General features: G+C 43.0%; 2 protein-coding genes across 2 annotated transcripts; one reads left to right on the plus strand and one right to left on the minus strand.

Moving 5' to 3' along the window:
• Window positions 1-4,776: 4,776 nt before the first annotated feature.
• TMEM186 (transmembrane protein 186) lies at window positions 4,777-7,219 on the minus strand. Its single transcript, XM_075899277.2, is given in 3 exon segments — window positions 4,777-6,718; window positions 7,011-7,147; window positions 7,150-7,219. Coding segments are annotated over 3 exon segments (936 nt in total). The 3' UTR covers window positions 4,777-5,989.
• Window positions 7,086-19,258, plus strand: PMM2 (phosphomannomutase 2). Its single transcript, XM_075899276.2, has 8 exons — window positions 7,086-7,286; window positions 7,971-8,082; window positions 10,233-10,309; window positions 11,498-11,589; window positions 12,918-13,017; window positions 13,715-13,790; window positions 16,524-16,639; window positions 18,743-19,258. Exons 1-8 carry the CDS (start codon window positions 7,218-7,220, stop codon window positions 18,845-18,847), a joined length of 747 nt encoding a protein of 248 aa, XP_075755391.1. The 5' UTR covers window positions 7,086-7,217; the 3' UTR covers window positions 18,848-19,258.
• Window positions 19,259-19,756: the final 498 nt, after the last annotated feature.

Below are 19,756 nucleotides of genomic sequence, written 5' to 3' on the forward strand. Positions count from 1 at the left end.
TACATTCGTAAATGTTATGCTCACTATATAGCTTTGTATTTTTGTACACTCTTTGGAGGTACACTCTTTGGAAGATTGTTCTGTATACACCATGGCTGTGCCTAGACTGGCCAGTTTTTCCGGAAAATCAGCCGCTTTTCCAGAAAAACTTGCCAGCTGTCTACACTGGCTGCTTGAATTTCCGCAAAAGCACTGACTTCCTACTGTAAGAAATCAATGCTTCTTGCAGAAATACTATTCTGCTCCCGTTCAGGCAAAAGTCCCTTTTGCGCAAAGCTTTTGTGCAAAAGAGCCAGTGTAGACAGCTCAGATTTGTTTTCCGCAAAAAAGCCCCGATCGCGAAAATGGCGATCGGGGCTTTTTTGCGGAAAAGCGCGTCTAGATTGGCACAGACGCTTTTCCGCAAAAAGTGGCTTTTGCGGAAAAGCATCCGTGCCAATCTAGACACTCTGTTCTGAAAATGCTTTTAACGGAAAACTTTTCCATTAAAAGCATTTCCCGAAAATCATGACAATCTAGACACAGCCCATAAGTCAAGAGGAAGCACAAGCAAACATTAGGAATGCAAAATCCTGTTTAATCAGTTACCTGGTTAAACATTATATTTAACCAGTTAATTGCTTAAACAGGGTCATGTGGCCAACCCATAGCAGGCTGTTCTGGCCTGATTGGGCACACCACACCATGGACTAAGGATATTAAATATTGGTTAATTGAATAGCTGATTAACCTCATCAGTTCTTATCGGTTACTTGACTATTCTATAGTCCCTGGGGATGAGACCCACAGCCAGTACACTCTGGCCCCACTCCTGAGGAGCTCCCTGCCACTCTGCGCTACTGCCTCTGGATTAGAGGCAGCAGCATGGGGTGCCAGGCAGGAGCTGGTCCACAAGGGTGGCCTGTTTAAAAACCAGCTTTCCTTGCAGACTGGCTGCCAATCACCCCGTGCTGTGTGATACAAAGGCAGCAGTCTGGGGTGGCAGCAGCCCCATAGGACTGGGGGGGCTGAGCTCCCAGATCCAGCTCGAACCAGAACTGAACTGGGCTGCCTGGTTCCTAATACACTTTAAATGCAGAGCTGCAGCAAGAGTAGGTTCTGGACCTAGCATAAGCCAGGACTGAGCCGGGCTGTTGGCCAACCTGCCAGAAAGTTTTCTGGTGGGGAGGGAATACGTGTACTCTATATACTTGTAGTCTATGCTTTTGCTTATCAGTTAATTGATTAACCGACTATACTATTACATCCCGACTGTGGATGGGTCAGGAGCTGCTACAGCCCAGCCGGGCCAACAGTTAACTAGTAACTACCACTCAATAAATCGACATCACTAGCCAACACAACTACTTCATCATTTCCTTTTGCTTTACTGCACCAGCACTGGGTTCAGCCAAACCATAGGGATGTAAACTCCCCCTATTTGCTTTGCATTAGTAGCCTGCAAATCAGGGTAAGTCTGAGTGATGTATTTGGATGGTAGCGATTCTCCCTCTGCAACACAAAAAAGGAGATAAGGGCTAGATATGGAAACTACTCTGAAAATTATAGCTAATTCTTCCATGTAAGTGAACATTGAGAGCTGAATTATTTGCCACTGTACCAGGTTTGCTACATGGAGTAAAAATGCATGAAAAATAGAAAATGCTGTAAGAGTTTGATTTCAGCACTTTCAGAACAACTCAACATTTCTATCATGTATTTGTGATAGAAATGTTAGTGTTACAATTTATGCCTTTTCATGTATCTGGCTTTGATTTATACTCCTTGAGCGAGCACTTTTCAGATTATTATTCCTTCTCGGAACAAGGAGTCTTACCATCAGCTGATTAAGCGTCACAACATGCCACCAAGGTAAAGACACTTACAGGTGTGGAGGGTGCATTTAAAAAAAAAATCTAATGAAGTAACCATATAGATAGGAATACTGAGGCCTGGCATTCAAATATCAAACAGCATTCACAGTGTCACAAGAACATTTTATTCCAAACTCCTATTCCTCTACTGTAGACATGCTTCAGACCTCTGGGATCACAGTACAGTAATGAAGAAAAGTCCTAGCAGGACTTCATAGGACTGGTTTGAGAGTACCCTGGAGAATGCTTTGTTACTCCTACAAGCAGAAGCAAAGTTTACTTTTTTGCACGTCATGATACTGTGACTGCAGCATATAATCCATTTGACTGAATGGGGCAGGGCTACACTTCCATCTTTTTAAGGAATAACTATCCTTCCTAGCTTGAGACATAACCGAGCTCTGATCTGACTAATGCACTAACAGTGTGTAGCTATCACATCTTTGTTTCACTGTCTCCAACATTTTTAACCACAAGATCGCTTTTTCTATTTAACTGTGACCTCAAACCCAAATACCCTCGCCCGTTTCCGCCCTGGCCCTTCTTTGAGGCCCCGCCCCTGTTCCACCCCTTCTCCAAGACCTCACCCTGCTCACTCCATTCCCCTTCCTTCCCCCATTCTCACTTACTTATGCCAGGCTGGAGCAGGGAATTGGGGTGCAGGCTCTGGTCTTGAGCCAAAGAGTTTGGAGTGTGGGAGGGGCATTGGGATCTAGGGGGGGTTTCAGGGTACAAGCTGTGGGAAGGAGTGCAGGGGGACTCACATCTGAGGCAGGAGGTTGGGTGTAGGAGAAGGTTCAGGGCTGGGACGGGTTCAGCTGGCTCTGCATCACTCCTGAAAGCATCTGGCATGTACAGCAATGGCTCCATGGTGCCACGTGCTGCTCCTTATCTACAGGCCCTGAGCCCACAGCTTCTACTGGCCAGTTCCCCGTTATTGATCACTGCAGACACCATTCCTGCAGCTCCCATTGAAGGACAGCATGTAGAGCTTGCTCCAGCCATGACAGGTTAGGCATTTTAGAACTCAATCAAAAATTACATTTAAGTGTAAGAAATGAAAATTATGAAGTGCACAGACCCAAAATAACCCACTTTGCAAGTAGTAGAAGTAACAACTCCCCACTTTTTGTTGTGTCAGGAGATGAGAGTGAAGAACAGTGTGTGTTTGTGACAATGACAGACAAACAGCGTGTGTGACATTTGCATTGCCAAGCTCCCTCTGTCCCCTTCTCTGTGTGTGGAGTTAGGGTACAGGAGTGGCGGTAAGAGGGACATCCTGAAATCAGCACTCCCCTCTTCTTCCTACCACACCATGCACAGCAAGCAGGAGGCTTCCAGGGGGGCAGCTCCAAAGCAGAGAGCAGGAGCAGCATGACAGTGGGTGGAGGGACAACTGAAGAGCCAGCACTTGATAGCTTTTTGGACAAACCAGTCAGGATCACCTGTCAGAGGCTCCAAGATCTACCAGTAGATCCTGATCTACTGGTTGGTGACCACTGCTCTAAGTAATCCTCCCTCCTGGCCACTTGGCTTGTGTCCTTTCAGTTGCCTCATACCATGCGTCTTTGTTGCCACCCCTCCCCAAAGTCTTCCTCAACCTTCACATTTTGGCAGCCATCTTTAAGCAGCTACGTCTAGCAGATAGCTGAAAATGTTATTCACATCCCTGTCTGTAGCTGCAAAAAATGAGATGCGGATATCTACATCCATATCTGCAGTTTTGCAAGGCTCGGTATACAGAGGGTTTTGAGGGCCTGCACAAATTCTAAAACTGAAGCTTCCTATTCCCCCCCCCCCCCAAAACAAAACAAAACAAAATACGCCTTCCAAAAAGCTTTCCACTGAGGGCAGGGAGAATGATCCTGCCCCACATTCACCTCAGAGCAGGGTTAACAGGAACAAATATCAGTAAGTGATGTTGTAACCTGATACATTAGCATGCAACACCACTAAGTTTGGGCTCTCACACAGAATCCTAGGCAAACTGCCCGCTTTATCCCATCCTGAGGAGCCCTGAGTCCATGTTTTATCCATATCCAGGCCTGCTTCTCATTATGGAGCAAATCTTGCTTATGATGAGGACATCTTTGAAAAGGAAAGGATTACCTGAGTCCCCACCCACAGCCATGGAATAGTAGAGCTGTTGTCCTCAGTTGGTAGGAAGGAAAGTAAAGGATTTGAAGAGTGATTCCTCCAGCCTTCCCAAGTGTGCACAGCTATTCAAGTAGTTGTGTGAGAGAATGGGCAAAAATGCCCTCTGTGGCTGTGTCTAGACTGCAGGTCTAGACTGGGTGCTCTCTTTCGAAAAAGCGGCTTGCTTTTTCGAAAGTACTGGTTGCAGTCTAGACACTTTTTCGAAAGGATCTTTCGAAAAACCCTCTTTCGAAAGAGGCTTGCATTCTAGACGTAGCCTGAGAGACTGCCAAAAGAAAAAACACACATAGGCTGCGTCTAGACTGGCACGATTTTGCGCAAATACTTTTAACTGAAAAGTTTTTCCATTAAAAGTATTTGCGCAAGGGACCGTCTACACTGGCACAGTTGCTTTTGCATAAGAATACTTGCGCAAGAGGGCTTATCCCTGAGCGGGAGCATCGGAGTGTTTGCGCAAGAACCTCTGATTTTGTACATTACAAAGTCAGTGTTCTTGCACAAATACTCGCAGCCAGTGTAGATAGGTGGCAAGATTTTGCGCAAAAGTAGCCACTTTTGCGCAAAATCTTGCCAGTTTAGATGCAGCCATACTACTTCTGTAATCAGAACATTCTATAGCTGGAGAGGTGTTAGGCAAGATTTTCTCCTGTGAACTTTCATAATGCTATATGAACTGGTGCAGCTTTAAACAACTCCCTCGGTACAATAAGATTTGCTTGTGTTGACATTGTATGTCATCATGTGATAATAAAGGTAACCATTACACTTATTAAAATGCATACTGTGCTTTATAAATCTGCTGCATTACATGTCATTCTACAGCAATAAGCAACGTGAGAACTGAAGTCAGTTAGCACTTCATACAACTTTTTTTTAATTTGTGAAAAGTACAATCTACAGTACACAATCAAAACTAAGTCCGGTCAATGGAAGGATATTTTGAACTGATGTGCCATTTAGTTCCTTTGTGGGCACAGTTGCTGTTTAAAAATAACCATTTCCCTGCTGTCTTTGCAACCCAAATATTAAAATATTATGCCTAAGAAAATGAATGAGTTTCAATTTGTTAAATTGAAAAAAAAATCCAAATCAATCATAAGCACTGAAAATGCTTAAAATTCTTATTTACAATAACCTTAGATAGTGCCTGTAGCTCAGGGTAAGAAAATGTTTTTCAATCTTCTGCAAATCTGTAATATACTTCTGTTCAGAATTTATCCTTTTCTCTATGTACACAAGTTAAAATGCCACAAGCCATTGCTGAATGCTGGACAAATCTTACTCTGAATCCCACTGACACTAAGTTTTGATCTGACAGAAGAATTGCTACAAAAAGTGAGAGGCATAGTTCCCGGTTACTGCTAGCCAAGGTCACAAGTGAGCAAGCGGTTCCACCTCATGACCATTTCTTGCACTAGTATAATCCTTACTTTGCACTTCTACAGGAATAATTTGCAATTTCAATAACTTACTAACTTTACATGTTAATAGAAATTAAAATTTTCTTGATCAAAATTTGACAAATTGAAAGTGAAGTCTCACAAGAGATAGTAAAAAATGCTGCTGTGGTTTCTATGGTGTTCTCTGATAGCAAGTTACATTTGCGCAGTTTTACCAATAAATTATTTTTAGCTGCTATCCTAGTCTGAAAGCACCATAAAAAAATACCCCACTACCAGCTAGCTCAACTGCACATTCAGGTGAACCAATTTTAAGTGCAAGTTACCAGACATGAGTATTATACTAGCTTTATTTACATAATAGTGTGTGTGCAATGAGATTCGGCTTTCATCTGAAATTACTACACAGAAACTTCTGTCTAGTGGTTACTACATCAAGGTATGCCCTTTGTATAAACACAGGTGTGCATGCTGGCTGAGGATTTGTACGAAAAAAGGATGGTAATATTCCGGATTTGAGTATTTATACATCTATTAAACTATGCTCTGAATTCAGCATGAAGATCAATGGAAAATGTATTAGTAATATCCTCCAAATATTTGGTCAAACCTCTGTTTATCTACAATATGGCCAAACTTTAGAGTAAAATATAAAATGTGTGTACTATTATGCTGTTTAAACTGAAGCAGTACTTCGTTCTTGGCATCTCCAGTGTCACCCAAGGGCATCACAGTTTCAATTGGACAATAAATGACTTTCTTTTGACCCCAAAATGTCAAATGTGCCACTTTTACCATAGTGCCAACATCATTTAAGTATATCAGTCCAATCATTCGTCTGAAAAAATAACTTGTACCATACAGCATTGCAGCAGCAAAGCAAGCAATGCCAGTGACATACAACAGAAAATCCTGAGAAACTTGTTCCTGCAGATAGAGGTGATAGACTGGAGGGAGGGTGACTACGGTCAGAGCAGTCTGTAACAACTTCATTCTTGAAAATATTCGACAATATTTAATTCCTGGGAATTTGTAGACCAGTTTGAACTGTTCCGTGTCCTGGCTCGCAGGCTTTCCCGAGACTCGGTTGGTGGGGGTTAAGCTACCGGCACATCTGTACTGTGCCAGCCCCGCCCGAGGATTGCCCGCTCGCCACCGCGGAGCCTGTAAGAACACAGGGGTCCCAAGCCAACGGGGGCGGCACCTGTCTCCTCTCTGCCACAGTCTCGCCGAAGGCTCCCGCGGCAGGGCTCGCCCACAGGGAGGCAGCGCGGAGCGGAGGCGAGTGCTGGTTTTGAAGACCGCGGCCTACAAGAGAAGGTTTCATGCCCGGTCTTCACACCTCGCACCGGCAGCCCCGCCCAGCGCGGGGCCCAGCCCGCCTGAAGCCGCAGCCCAACCTCGCCCCAAGGCAACGGGGAGCCCTCGCGCGCCGAGCGCCGGCCCGGGCCTGAGGCGCCCCCAGCACTAACACCGCGGCCAGGGAAGCGCGGCGCCCTCCTGCCCGCCCGCGCGCGCTGTACAGCGCCGAGCCCCGCCTCCGGGTGCCGCCCCCACCCGCCGTGGCACGAGCCGCGCGCCCAGCTAGGCCCGGCCTTACCATCCCGAGACAGAGAAGTGGATCCAGGACCCAAGTGCCACCGCGCCTGCGCGGCGCTCGCGGGCCGCGTACGTCGGAGCTGCTGCGTTGCACCGTGGGAGGGGCCCGCAGGTGCCTTTCAGTCGAGCTGTTGGGCTCCCGGCATCCCCCGCGGCTGGGTCGCGCAGACCCGGAAGAGAGTGAGGCGCCCTCTCATTCATCCGCAGCATGGCGGCGCCGGGCAGCAGCGTCCTCTGCCTCTTCGACGTGGACGGGACCCTGACCGCGCCCCGGCAGGTGGGCCCAGGGCCGGGGGCGAGCGGGTGGAGCGCGTTGCGGCGGGAGGGACCCTGGGCTGCCAGAGCGGGCGGTTGCTGCCCGGCCGCCGGGCACGGAGAGCAGAGAGCCCCGCGAAGCCGCCGGGCTGTGTCCCCACGCAGGGGCTCTGGGGAGCTGCGGCCGGTCGCGTGCAGGGGGTGCCCGCTGGCCGTTGAGGGAGCTGGGGGCGGAGCCTGTTGCTGGCGTTTGGGGGGGACCTGGAACTTCCCTGGTTCTCGGGCTCAAGGAGCAGCGTTGCCACCTGTTAACCTGCGTGATCTGCGCGAGCCGCTCCCTCGCGCACGGGCGTTGCGCCGACTTACTGATGCCCCTGGGCTCCGGGTGGGGAGGGGCTGGCTCCGTGGGGGGCTTGTCCCCGAAGGCTCTTCACAAGCCACTGCGGGTTTTTTACTTTTAGCAGTAGGGAGAACACTCCATTAGCGAGCCGGAGGCTATAGTGACTTCCTTGTTGTTTAAGGGATTTTGCCTTCCGGGAATATTTTCTCATAGACATTTTTAAAATTTTTCTTATATCGCTTCTTAAAACCCTGCAGAATTTAGTTCTCAGTGACCTTTCTCCCACTGCACTGTATTTTAATTCAACTGGTACTCATGGTAAAAGTAGTTAACTACCTTAAAATATAAACTGTTCATTTAATCTAGAAAATCACAGCAGAAATGGCAGAATTTCTGCAGAAGCTACGAAAGAAGGTGAAAGTTGGAGTTGTAGGTGGTTCAGACTTTGAAAAAATTCAAGAGCAGCTGGGAGATGATGGTAAGAAAAAAAAAGATGTAGCAATCCAAGTTGAAACGAATTCCTTATGAGGAAGTTCTGATGGGTAAATACAATCCCTTTCTCCCAGAGTTGGTCACGTCATTTTTCATTAAATGCAAACTTCCTTATTCTGAATATGTTTCTCTGATTTTACTATATTATGCCGATTTCATGAAATGTTAGTTAAGATATATTTTAACAATCTTTATAAAATGGAGTTGTTTGTATCTCATTACATAATTTATCTAATGTGCTCATCCATGCAAGAGCTGATTTTTATTAAATAGTGCCTTTGAGATCTGGTTCTTTCCCTTTTTTAACTCTGTGTAAGGTTTTTAATGTGAAAGATCAGTATTAATTGCCTTTCATAATTCACAATTATGCATTCCCGATATATACTGACAAACATTTTATATAATCATGGTTTTACTTGGCCTGGAAATGGCCTTCCGAAGTCATCTGATTTTTAGTTAGCAAGAGCCAGATACCCCCAAATCATCTCCAGCAGTATTACAATTATTGCAGATGTTCAAATAAGGATGTGATTTCACGGCTTTTCTTGAAGCAGAATATTTAGAATATGCCACAACTGATCCTATAGTGTTTTTTTTTTTACTTGAATCCCAAGGCTGAGTTTTAGTTTCAGTAGACGTATTATACAACTTGTAGAACAATAAATAGTAGTATTGTACATTAGGAATGTAACATTCCGATTAATCAGCTAATCAGGTAGTGGATATAATTTCCATCGATTAGCCTATAAGGGGGGCACTTGCTAACCTGTTGCATTTCAAAGGCAGAGGTGCAGTGGAGAACCTGTGCGAACAAGGACCGAAGCAGTCCCCGCTCATGTGGGGTCCCGAGTGCTGCACCTGTCCCTTTGAAATGTGCAAGAGCCACCCATAGCCCTTGAACATTTCAAAGGGAGAGGCACAGCAGTCGGGACCCGCAGGAAGGGACTCTGCTGTTTCCCCTGCTGTGCCTCTGCCTCTCTTCAGCACTGGCTCCTGTTTCCCTCCTTCCCTTGCTGCAGAGGCAGCAAGGGAAGAGGAGCAAGTAGTGACTCGACTACCTGATAAGCCTATGCTTATCAGGTAGTCAACTAGTCACTTACATTCCTATTGTACATTTTCCTATTGAAACATAGTCCGTGGCACAGAAGAAGCCATTTGGATTTATCATTTTGGAACCATATTTTTGTCTCCTAATTCTACTTACATATTTCAAAGGAGACTTGATCCTGTAATTCAGTTTAAACACACACACATTTTTATCAAGTAGAATTGCATTAAAATAATCTCCCTCAAATAGTAAACTTTTCTTTGTCCTCTTATTGATTTTTATGTCCAGATTGTTGTTCCAAGGTTTTGCAATGGTGACTGGATCCATGGCAATTTACAACAGGGGTCGGCAATAATTTTTTCAGGAGGGGCACTTCATAAATTTTGGTATGTGGTGACAGGCTGGTTCCAGGGGCCCCTGGAAGCGGTGGAGTCTTGGGTGGAAGGGGTTGAGGTGGGGCTACAGAAAGAGACATTTTGTGTGAGAGAGACTGTGTGACAGATTGTGGCACAGACTGGGTGTGTGTGACAGTGACACAGAGCATGTGTGCTCGCTAAATTTCTGAGCAGCCACGCTCTGTCTCTTTAAGGAAATCTGTCTTGTCTCTCTTCCCCCTTCTGCTCTCCTCTGAATCACGCTTTAGAATGGAGCAGCTCTGCTGATTGAGTGTGTTGTTCTACCCCTGCTCTGCAGAGACAAGGTACAGGGGCAGGGAGACAGCCTGACTTCAGCACTTCCCTCGCCCCTCCACCTGAGTTTGCCCACCCCTGGTTTACAATAGTAAAGCACAACTAAATGTGCTAAGGATAGAGTCAGATCCTTCATGCTAAATGTATGTAACTTAACTACTTGCTATTCTCATGGTGTAAGATCCCAGTGGCTTCAGAAGGAGGAACAAATAGAAATTGCAGAATTAGGTCCTTTAAGTCTTTCATCAGACATTACAAGTGTATAGCTTCTGCTTAATATTCTAAAATTATTATTATTCTAAAATTATTATATTTTGATGTATTTAGTACTGAAAAGGTTTGCATACAATGAAGGAAAGACAAGATATAAACTGCAGCATTTTTTGTTTGTGTTTTTAGTTGTTGAAAAGTTTGACTACATCTTTCCAGAAAATGGTCTAGTCTCATACAAAGATGGGGTGTTGTTGTGCAAGCAGGTATGTTTAATAGATCTTATAAACTAATTGATTATTGTAAGGCTAAAATCTTTCAAACAAGATTTTTATTCTCATAATTCTGCATGGAGAATTGCCTGTCTTGTTTTGCAGCTGCAGTGATCATTTAATAGTCTGAAATTATTGCTTTATATATAGAATTTTATTTGTACAATTGACAGTCCATCTCCTCTCTTAAATCTATAGATTGACGCAAGATGTAGAGCCAGATCCTTACCTCAGACCTCCTGGTTTGCCCTGCTCAAAACCTGGTAGATTTGACTAGAGAATTTTTCCAGCACGTAAAATTCCTGAGTGACATCTTTCCTACTCTCTGGCATGGGGGTCATGGCTGGAGACCTCTAGTGATGCCCACTCATGGAATTTCTATAACAATTGGGCCTCATTTAGAACACCTTTGAGGCTACTCTAAATTATAGCTGGTCCTTCACAGGCCTGAGACTTGGGAAGTGGAAAGGGTGGCTTAAAGCCATCTCCTTTCCTTGACCACCAGTGGAATGTACCCCCACTGCTGCTTAGGAGCTAGCACATAGGGTGGCCTTGATTGAGTAGAGTATTTTTATAAGCTGCTAGAAATAATTTAAGAGGCTGAGAAAATACTGGTGATTAAATCTAATATTGTGATAATCTTCAGTGCCTCAATTTAGCTATTGGAGAATGGAAAATAAAATAGCTCAGGACCTGACCCATATCTTAAGGTACCGGTTCCCAACTTATTTGGCAACTGTTTCCCGCACTTAATTAAGCTGTACTAGCCCCTATCTACTCCTTTCCATTTCAGCATGCATTTTCTAACCCACAGTGTGAAGTAGGGGCATGGAGGAGCATGTTATACTGAGAGATAGTGTTCGTGTAAGCTGAGTGCAGATCGCTCAAAGTGCCCACAGTCGGTAACATGTGTTTCTATTGGTAGTACAAAAAACAAAAATTATTCCACACATGGATTAGAGGGAACATTCGTGAGAAGTGGTCAGTTGTGCAGCATAGCATTTTATAATTAAGGTAGAGAACGGGAGCCTACAGTACCAGTACTGCACATACACTGAGAACCACGTACTTAAGACCTGGTTTTCTGGCATCTGCTATACACGAGAATCTAAAACCTGTATTGTCAATAAGTTACTTTCAGAATTCTGGATCTATAGTTGATATGTCTTTTTGTATGTTTAGAGCATTCAGAGTCATCTGGGTGAGGACTTGCTCCAAGATCTAATCAACTACTGTCTGAGTTACATTGCGAAGATTAAACTGCCAAAGAAAAGGTAGGTATATGTGCATGCACAACTTAGGGAAGAGAGTATTCCTGCTTTGGGGTATTGATCTTCAGTAGGGAAGACACTGTCCAGTCATGTTACAAATGAATGGATTGTGTTTGAGTACATACTGTATAATTGAGAGAGATGTATGCTATTGTTCAGCAATCCCATACAGAAAAAGACAAGCTCCACTATTGGAGCAAGTGAAGGATCATGGGTAAAGATTATGCAATGTTGCTCAACAGGGAATTGTTTATTCTCCATAAAACAAATTGTAATATAAAAATCTAGATGGACAGAACATTGGGTGCTCATTGGGATACCTCTTATTTTTATTCCTTATGAAGTGCAGATTACATTTGGTGTAAAACATTTTCTTGAAGCAGTTGGAATTGAAAGGCATTGTTGCTTTTATAAATGAAAGTTGCAAGGTTGTCTTCTAAAATTTGAAATGAATTACCCTGCACAGTACTTGGGAATACAGAGGCTAGAGACACTGAGCTTGATCCTTTGGTCCATAAAGTTTGGCTACATCTTCACTGCGAGTTCTTCCGGCAGAAAGTATGCTAATGAGGGGCTCATTAGCATAAGTTGCAATCTCATTAGCATATTTTCTGCGGTTCCTTTTTGCGCAAAAAGAAACAGCAGAAAATATGCTAATACGATTGTGGCTTATACTAATGAGTCCCTCATTAGCATACTTTCTGCTGGAAGAACTCGCAGTGAAGACGAAGCCTTGGAGTAAAAGGTGTAAAAGCTACCCTTGCAGCTCCCCAGTATCAGGGTTGGCTAAGAACTGTCCTAAGGAGGCTTTTGGATATGACCCACCAGAGCCTCAGGAGGGGCTGATCCATTAGCCAGCAAATAACTGCTAGAGTAAAAGGGTGTGTTAGCTATGCATCCTTTTCACTGGGAGTGTCTTCTATACCACAGAACAGCATGGGTAATGTAGAGATGGCTAACTGGGCTGGGCTCCAGGCCAGGGAAATCAAATCCCATTCTGGCTACATTCACAAAGGAATAGGGGCTGAGCATCTGATCCACAAGGTCATGAGCACTTATCAGCAATGTGCAGGATATTCTGACATCCTAAGCCAGTTTCTATTTGGGCAGTTTGAAAAGCATGCTTGTGTTTTCCTCAGCTATAACTAATACAGTGGGTAAATGCAATGTCTATACTGTTTTCATCACATAATGCCATTTTTTGCTCTGCTCCTGAGAGCTCCAAAACTTCTTTTAATCAAGCGTCAGCAATGGGATCATAACTGAGTGTCTGTTGGATATATGTGGACTTGTGTCCATTTTCAGCAGTGACAGGTGACTCTTGTTTTCAGGGGTACTTTTATTGAATTCCGAAATGGGATGCTGAATGTGTCCCCTATTGGGAGAAGCTGCAGCCAGGAAGAGCGAATTGAGTTCTATGAACTTGATAAAGTGAGTCAGTTTTTTAAATGGTTTACATCTCTTACTTCTCACTGTTCTAGGGGACACTGCCAGGATCAAATTCTATTTTCAGAAACTCCCCTTCCAGCACTTAACACCTTTCTCCCTGCTGTTGGTTGAGTTTCATTGTTCAAACTGCAGGAAATATAAAATAAGCTATCTGCTTTTTTACTTTCTCTGTCTGATGCTCTAGCACAATGCTATTGTGAGGCATTTACAAATCGCCTTTCTTTCCCATCCTGTATCAATCTCTCCAAAGCCCTCATCTGTCGGTATATTTTGAGTTCTTTATAGTTTCAATCATTGTATTTGCTTTTGTGGTCTTTGAAAATGAATGGAAGTGCTCTCTCATTACCTTTTCGAATACTTTTTAAATTAAACATATACTTGAGGCTTAAACTACTCAGCATTAGCCTTCTTTAAAATGTAGTTACATGTACCAAAGCAGAGAGATTTTTGTGCCAATAGTATAAGACTGGGAATTTTAAAATCTTGATTTTTTTTCCTATAGTGTCTCAGACTTCAGACTACACAGGTATATGCTGCACAGAACTTAGCTCAGTAGTGCATACATGGACTTTGGAAGAAGCTAGCTAGAACCACAGTTCCCTGGTTAATATTGCGTTTTCTGCTACTGATTATTAAACATATCACTTAACTGATGCATCTTTGTTTTTGTTTTTAACAGAGGGAACATATAAGAGAGAAATTTGTAGCTGATTTACAAAGAGAATTTGCAGGAAAAGGCCTCACATTTTCTATAGGTATCACATTTTTTTAAAAAATAGGATTTCATTTTAAAAAATCATACCCTCTTGCCAAATTCTTCATGTTGCATGACTCAGTTGTCAGGGTGGGGGTGGCTACTGCCATTTTGTACAAGAAGACTCTTTAAGGCTTTCATTAGCTACAGTGAGGTATAAGACACCATAACAAAAGGAAAACTGCATCTCTTTTCATTAGTTCATTATTTTCTGATGTCACTCATACACATGAGTTTGCTTGACTTGTAAATGTCTTATACATTTCTTACTAATTAGAGATGTTTCTTCAGCCCACCACGTACATTAGAAATATCTACTGCATTAATACTGCTTCCATTACTAGCCTTGGCTTTTAATTTAAGTGATTGTATTGTGGGGAGAGGGGGAGGGGGAGGAGTGAGTCAGAAAGGAAATTCAACAGGAGACTCAAGATGCACAATAATTCTATACAGTAGGGATGTCTCTTTCTAGACTTGTCTTTTCTGTTTTTTCCTACTGAAAAAGTCTAGGCAAATTCTCCGGGTTTTTTTCCCCTCTTTCACAGTAGAAAGAACAAATTGTTGTCTGTCTCTGTCTCTGGCACTGGTAAACATCTGGGGCCACATGAATATGACAGGGCTGCCATGATCAGTCCTTGATGATGTCCACTTAGAGCAGAACATTTTCAAAATATCATGAAAATTCTCCCCTTTGAGACAGTGTGTCAAATTTCAATCCATGTTTAAGTTTGATATTATTAAAAATCTCCTGAAAAATATAGGTTTAGAATAAAAGCATCAACTCTAAGTTAACCATAATAGAGCAAAGATCTTTATTTTATAAGATCATGATCTTAAAAAGACAGATTTCTTCATTTTTGTATATTTCAAAATGTATGAAGTCTTGCTATGTAAACACAGTCCTACTCAAAAAACCAAGAACTCACCCACAATGCTGTCTATTCCATTGGAACATCGAGAAAAGAAGTAAGAGCTGATCTTGGGCTTTCCAAACAGGCTATTCAAATGGATTTGTTTCTCAATTATTGAAATTCTTACCTGAAAAACTTTCTTGTATTTGAGAACATCTTTTCCCAGGAGTTGGCTTGTATGCACTGGTCTGCACTGAGTAATGTAGCTTCCTTCCAGTGCTCAGGGATTAACTCAGTGAACGAGTTTCATTGTATATCTAGAAGTTCTCAAGCAAAAACAGCCATATTGAGGGTCTTACGATCCCCGGTGTGTGATATCCATGAAAATAGTCATTGTTTTTGGAGAGGTGATGAGGATTCTGTTGTGGGCTTCATTCAAAATGAATTTGTTCAGAGCCTAGGGTGATGATCTGAGGGTTATTATTAATACACAAAAACTTAATTTACATTCATTTTCTGCTGGTTGCATTCTGCAGCACTGCATTTGCACAGACTTCATAGTTCCTGCAGATTTCTTTGCTTCCACACAAAAAAACATCTGACAGGGAAGCCACAAGAGCAGTCGTGTGCTTCTTCACTGGCAGTGCACGCAAGTCACTTTGGACACACAGAGCAGCTGATGGAGACATACATCAGCAGGGAAGGGAGGAGCTGGACAATTGTGCTTGTTAGAAAGAGACACTCTGTCTTCTTATTGTGGTAGGCTCTGCATGGAAGCACAGGGCTTGGAGTGCTTCTGAAGAGACAGGCCTAGAGCAGGCTCTGTTCCCTCAGGCAGAGCTGAATGTAGCCGTGAATGTTTCCATTGTTCGTAAGGAGTTCCCCCGGGAGTACAGAAATGGTGTAACAATTGTAAGGGGCCTTCACATTGCCAGAATGGTGTAAAGGAACCTTCTTATAAAGGACAGTATGGCGTTATAAATGCTAATGGTGCTTTAGTGATTAGAACTAGTTTAAAGTTTTAGACAAAAATATTTCCTGTCCAAATGTATTACATTTCTGGAGATGGTCAGGAGCCAGTATACATTCAGAGTTTGTCTCCAACCCTTCCCGGGGCTGATGTGCAGGTGAGTGGACTTTTAGGTCATCTCCTCACGTGTACTGACTCCTGCCAGCCCCCTTGTGCTGCTGCTTCTGATACAAAGGCAGCAGCATGGGGTGGCTGGCGGGACATGCAGGAAGCTGGACCTCGCACACACTAGCTCTGGGTAGCTGCCTCCCTTTCCCATGTGTAACTGCTGAAATGTTCAGAGGTTACATGATTTACATTTTAACATCCCTACCTGCTACCCCTTCTGCCTCTAGAGCAAGGGTGTGGCACGATCTGCTATCACTCAAACATAGCCACTTGAAACATTTATTTTTAATTTTTTTGAGAGATCAGAATTGAAATTGGTCCTAGTGGAACTGCATGATACTATGATCAGGAAGAAATCTAACCCTTTTTAAAAATCAGTGTAATGTGGGACTACGAACACTGTCATGCTTAAGCAAATCCTGAGGTCTTACACCCTGTTGCTACAGGGTTTAGTTTGTTTGGGTGCACTAAACAAGTTTGAATTTCTTTGAAATTTAAATGAAAATCTGAATGTCCTGAGTATAGAACATTTTGTTTGTTAATAATTGTACGTTCCTGAAGTGCATGTTACACTGAAGTATTAATCTGTTCTCAGCCTTATCTTCATTTTACTGTAGTTTTGTCTGAGGCTTGGCTTCAGAGGAGTTCTGGGGCATCCTTCCTTCACAAAAGTAATTCCCTCCCCCTTTTTTTTTTCCTTCCTTCCTTCCCCATAACATTTGCTTCTTGTTTACCTTCCATTTAGGGGGACAGATAAGCTTTGATGTATTTCCACATGGCTGGGATAAGAGATACTGCTTAGGAATTGCTGGCAAGGATGGATACAAGACTATCTATTTCTTTGGAGACAAGACCATGCCCGTGAGTACTTCACTATTTCTGCATATACATTTAGAAAGCTCCAGAAGCAGGACTTCTTAATCGGTCACATTGGAGACAGAATCCACACTGTGGCTCTAACCTTTTGTCAAACACATTTCCCTCTCTTAATATGCCTTATGTAGTATTAGGCAGGCACAGCATAGCAAGCAATTTGCCTCTATAGAGTGTGAGCAGTTTCCCCTCTTCTCAAAGGAATACAGTGCATCTAGAAGGTGTCATCGTCTCTTCAAACATCTCACTCTGATTGTGATTTCATGTGTCTATAAACTGGGAATAACTTGATTGAACCTCCTCATTCTTCACTATGGGATCAAAGTCCAGAGCCCTAAGGATGTTCTGGCTGCAAGCAGAAATGGATGGTATCTTGTGTGGTGCCATCTTGTTTATTTGCAATGCTGTAAAAAATCCTCTTTCTAAATGCAGAAGAACAAGAGGAACAGTTTCTTAATTTACAGCTCCCAAGCAGTTCTGGCCAACAGCAGATCCAAAACACATGCTCTGGTTTATTCCGGGGCCACAGTCTGCTGCTTGGCTTTCTTGCCCTTCTCTCTGTCCTCATTTGGTGTCATCTCTCCCACCCTCCCCTCCAACAAAAACTGTGCTGTGGAGCAGGTTCTCCCACCTTTTGTCTTAGGTGGGGACTTATGTTTACAGTTATGTAATAAAGTTTCCTCCAGCTCATAACAGTACTGATTAAAGGGAAATGTGGGGGAGTGGCTACGCTGCTGTCATCCTGTGCCAGCCCCCTGTCCAGCTTGTAATCCCCAAGACTGCATCTTTCAGGAGATGGGGTGCCATGTGGGAAGAGGGCAGGGTGGTGTCAAAGTGGGGAGGCTTGGGGGACAGGAACGTCCCCGTTTCTCTGCAGTACTCCTGGGCCAGATTGTGCAACTGCTCTGGCCAGAGTTTGAGATCCCTTGTTTATGACACAATAAAATCTCTTTCCCTACCTCTACACAAGCTGTATGAGAAATCAGCTCTAACCTATTCAGTTTAAAATAATAAAAATTTGCTAGCTGAAAGGGCCTCTGGCATGTTACACACAAAGTGAGTTCGGCCTGGGCTCCTGCCTTATAACCTAAATTCTAAGGAGGGGAGAATGACACACTCAGGAGTGAAAGGGGTCACCAGTACACAAATTCTGAAAACCATTGTACCAGCCTAATTCAGTGGCTCATAACAGTGTGTGCTGTGCAGTTTCAACATCTCAAGGACTCTGTGCATGAAACAAACTCCCTTCCAAATGTACTGGTACTGAACTGTTCAGCTGTGCTATGGGAGAGATTTTGCAGGTATGTTGGCAGACATCTGACCAATGCTGCTATATTGACAAAACTCCGGAGCATTAGCCCTGGCCTAAAGGTTTGTACTGTTTAGCTCCAGCTTTTTAAAAATGACTTTAGTATATATTTAATTATCACCATTTTTTAAAAAGACTGAATTTGTTAAATAGTAGACTAGAGAGATTTTTCTAAGAAAACAAAAGCATCTTGACAAGCATCTTGCTCAAACTCTGAGCATCTTGACAAGTAAGTGTACGGAGTCAGTCTAGTACTCTGTCTAGTCCAGTGGTTCCCTACCTTTTCCTGAATTGTCAAAATGGGTCCCTATCTGGAAGACTTGGTGACCCAAGGCAATTCAAAAACGGGAGGCGGAGGGGAGGCAGAGCCACCTGGGGAAACACACTTGGTGACCCTTTTGAAATGTAATGGCAACCCATATTTGGGTCCCAACCCATAGGTTGAGAAATCCTGCTCTAGTCATTGCTATGCAAACCAGGTCTGAGCACACTGGTCCAGTGGCTTAGTATTTTGCTATTTTATACATGGTTAGGTGAGTTACAAGTGTCAGGTTAATGCAGCAGTAATTAATTCACATGCTGGTTAAGCCTGTGATATGTGCTGCACCATCTGACACTCCAGCAACCTTTTTAATGGATTGTTGCTCTTTTTGAGTTTGGAAACCATTCACATCCACCCTTTTCACAGCACACACAATTTCCTTAATGTCTACACGTGCATGCTCGCTTATATTGTGTATACAATGAAGGTAGCTTGCTTACTTTGTCCCTCTTGTCCACAGGGTGGAAATGATTATGAAATCTACACAGACTCCCGAACAGTAGGCCACAGTGTCACATCACCAGAAGACACAAGAAGAATCTGTGAAGAGCTGTTTTTTAAATAACTTTGTTTTCCTTTAGGATATGATAGCAGCCAAACACTGGGTTCAGATACAGTCAAGAAGAAATACCAAGCCTTTCAAATATGAAATATCTGTTCTTTTCAGTGGTGTGTGTTTGTAATGGTTCCTGAACAGAAGACATCCTAATAATTATGTCATAGACTGGAATGTTAAACAAATGTTGCTATATTTGATAGTTAGGAACAACTCTTTTGTATTTCCAGACAGGTTTAATTTAGTTATGTACTCATGTTTTAAAAATGAATGTGATCTAACTAGGCTACTGTTTTTTCTCTAAAATGGTACATCAGGGAACATAATTAATTAACTCCTACAACTAAAATTTTTCGATCAGATTAACACTACCTGATTAACTCCTCATAGGTTGAAATTAAAATTTCATTGTCTTAGCAATGTTTGTTTTGGTTTTAGATTTACTGGATTCTCTAAAGGAGGAAATGACACCATTAAGACAATGTGCTTTAAAATGGAGGTAGTAAAAAACAGGAAGCAAGACTTGTCACCTTCAAATAATCTTTCTACATCAAAGGTGTTTTTCTTACCTAATGAAATTGGATCTTTGAGGCTAAGATGGTAATTAAGAAATGGGCATTTTAACATTGGAAATACTGGAACCAGACACAGACTAAAGTGACTTTGTTTGAGGGAAGTTCCTTAAAGTGACTTGCATGAGAGTGCAGGGGGGACAGAATATTAAGTTATGTATGTTTATATTTGGGGATGGGCTGGAGGTTTGGGTTTTTTTTAAGTCTTTTTGGTTTACCTGAAAGATTGGAAAACCAAGCAGTTCAATTTTCTTCTTGTAATCCCATGACTAAATCATTTCTTACTTCTCAGTTGAGCTGTTTTGCTTACTGCACTTGCATCCAATTCCTCCGAATGCTTTGTTTG

Source organism: Pelodiscus sinensis, chromosome 15 (genome assembly GCF_052426305.1).
Source record: "Pelodiscus sinensis isolate ZL-2025 chromosome 15, ASM5242630v1, whole genome shotgun sequence".
NCBI classification, from domain to species: domain Eukaryota; kingdom Metazoa; phylum Chordata; order Testudines; family Trionychidae; genus Pelodiscus; species Pelodiscus sinensis.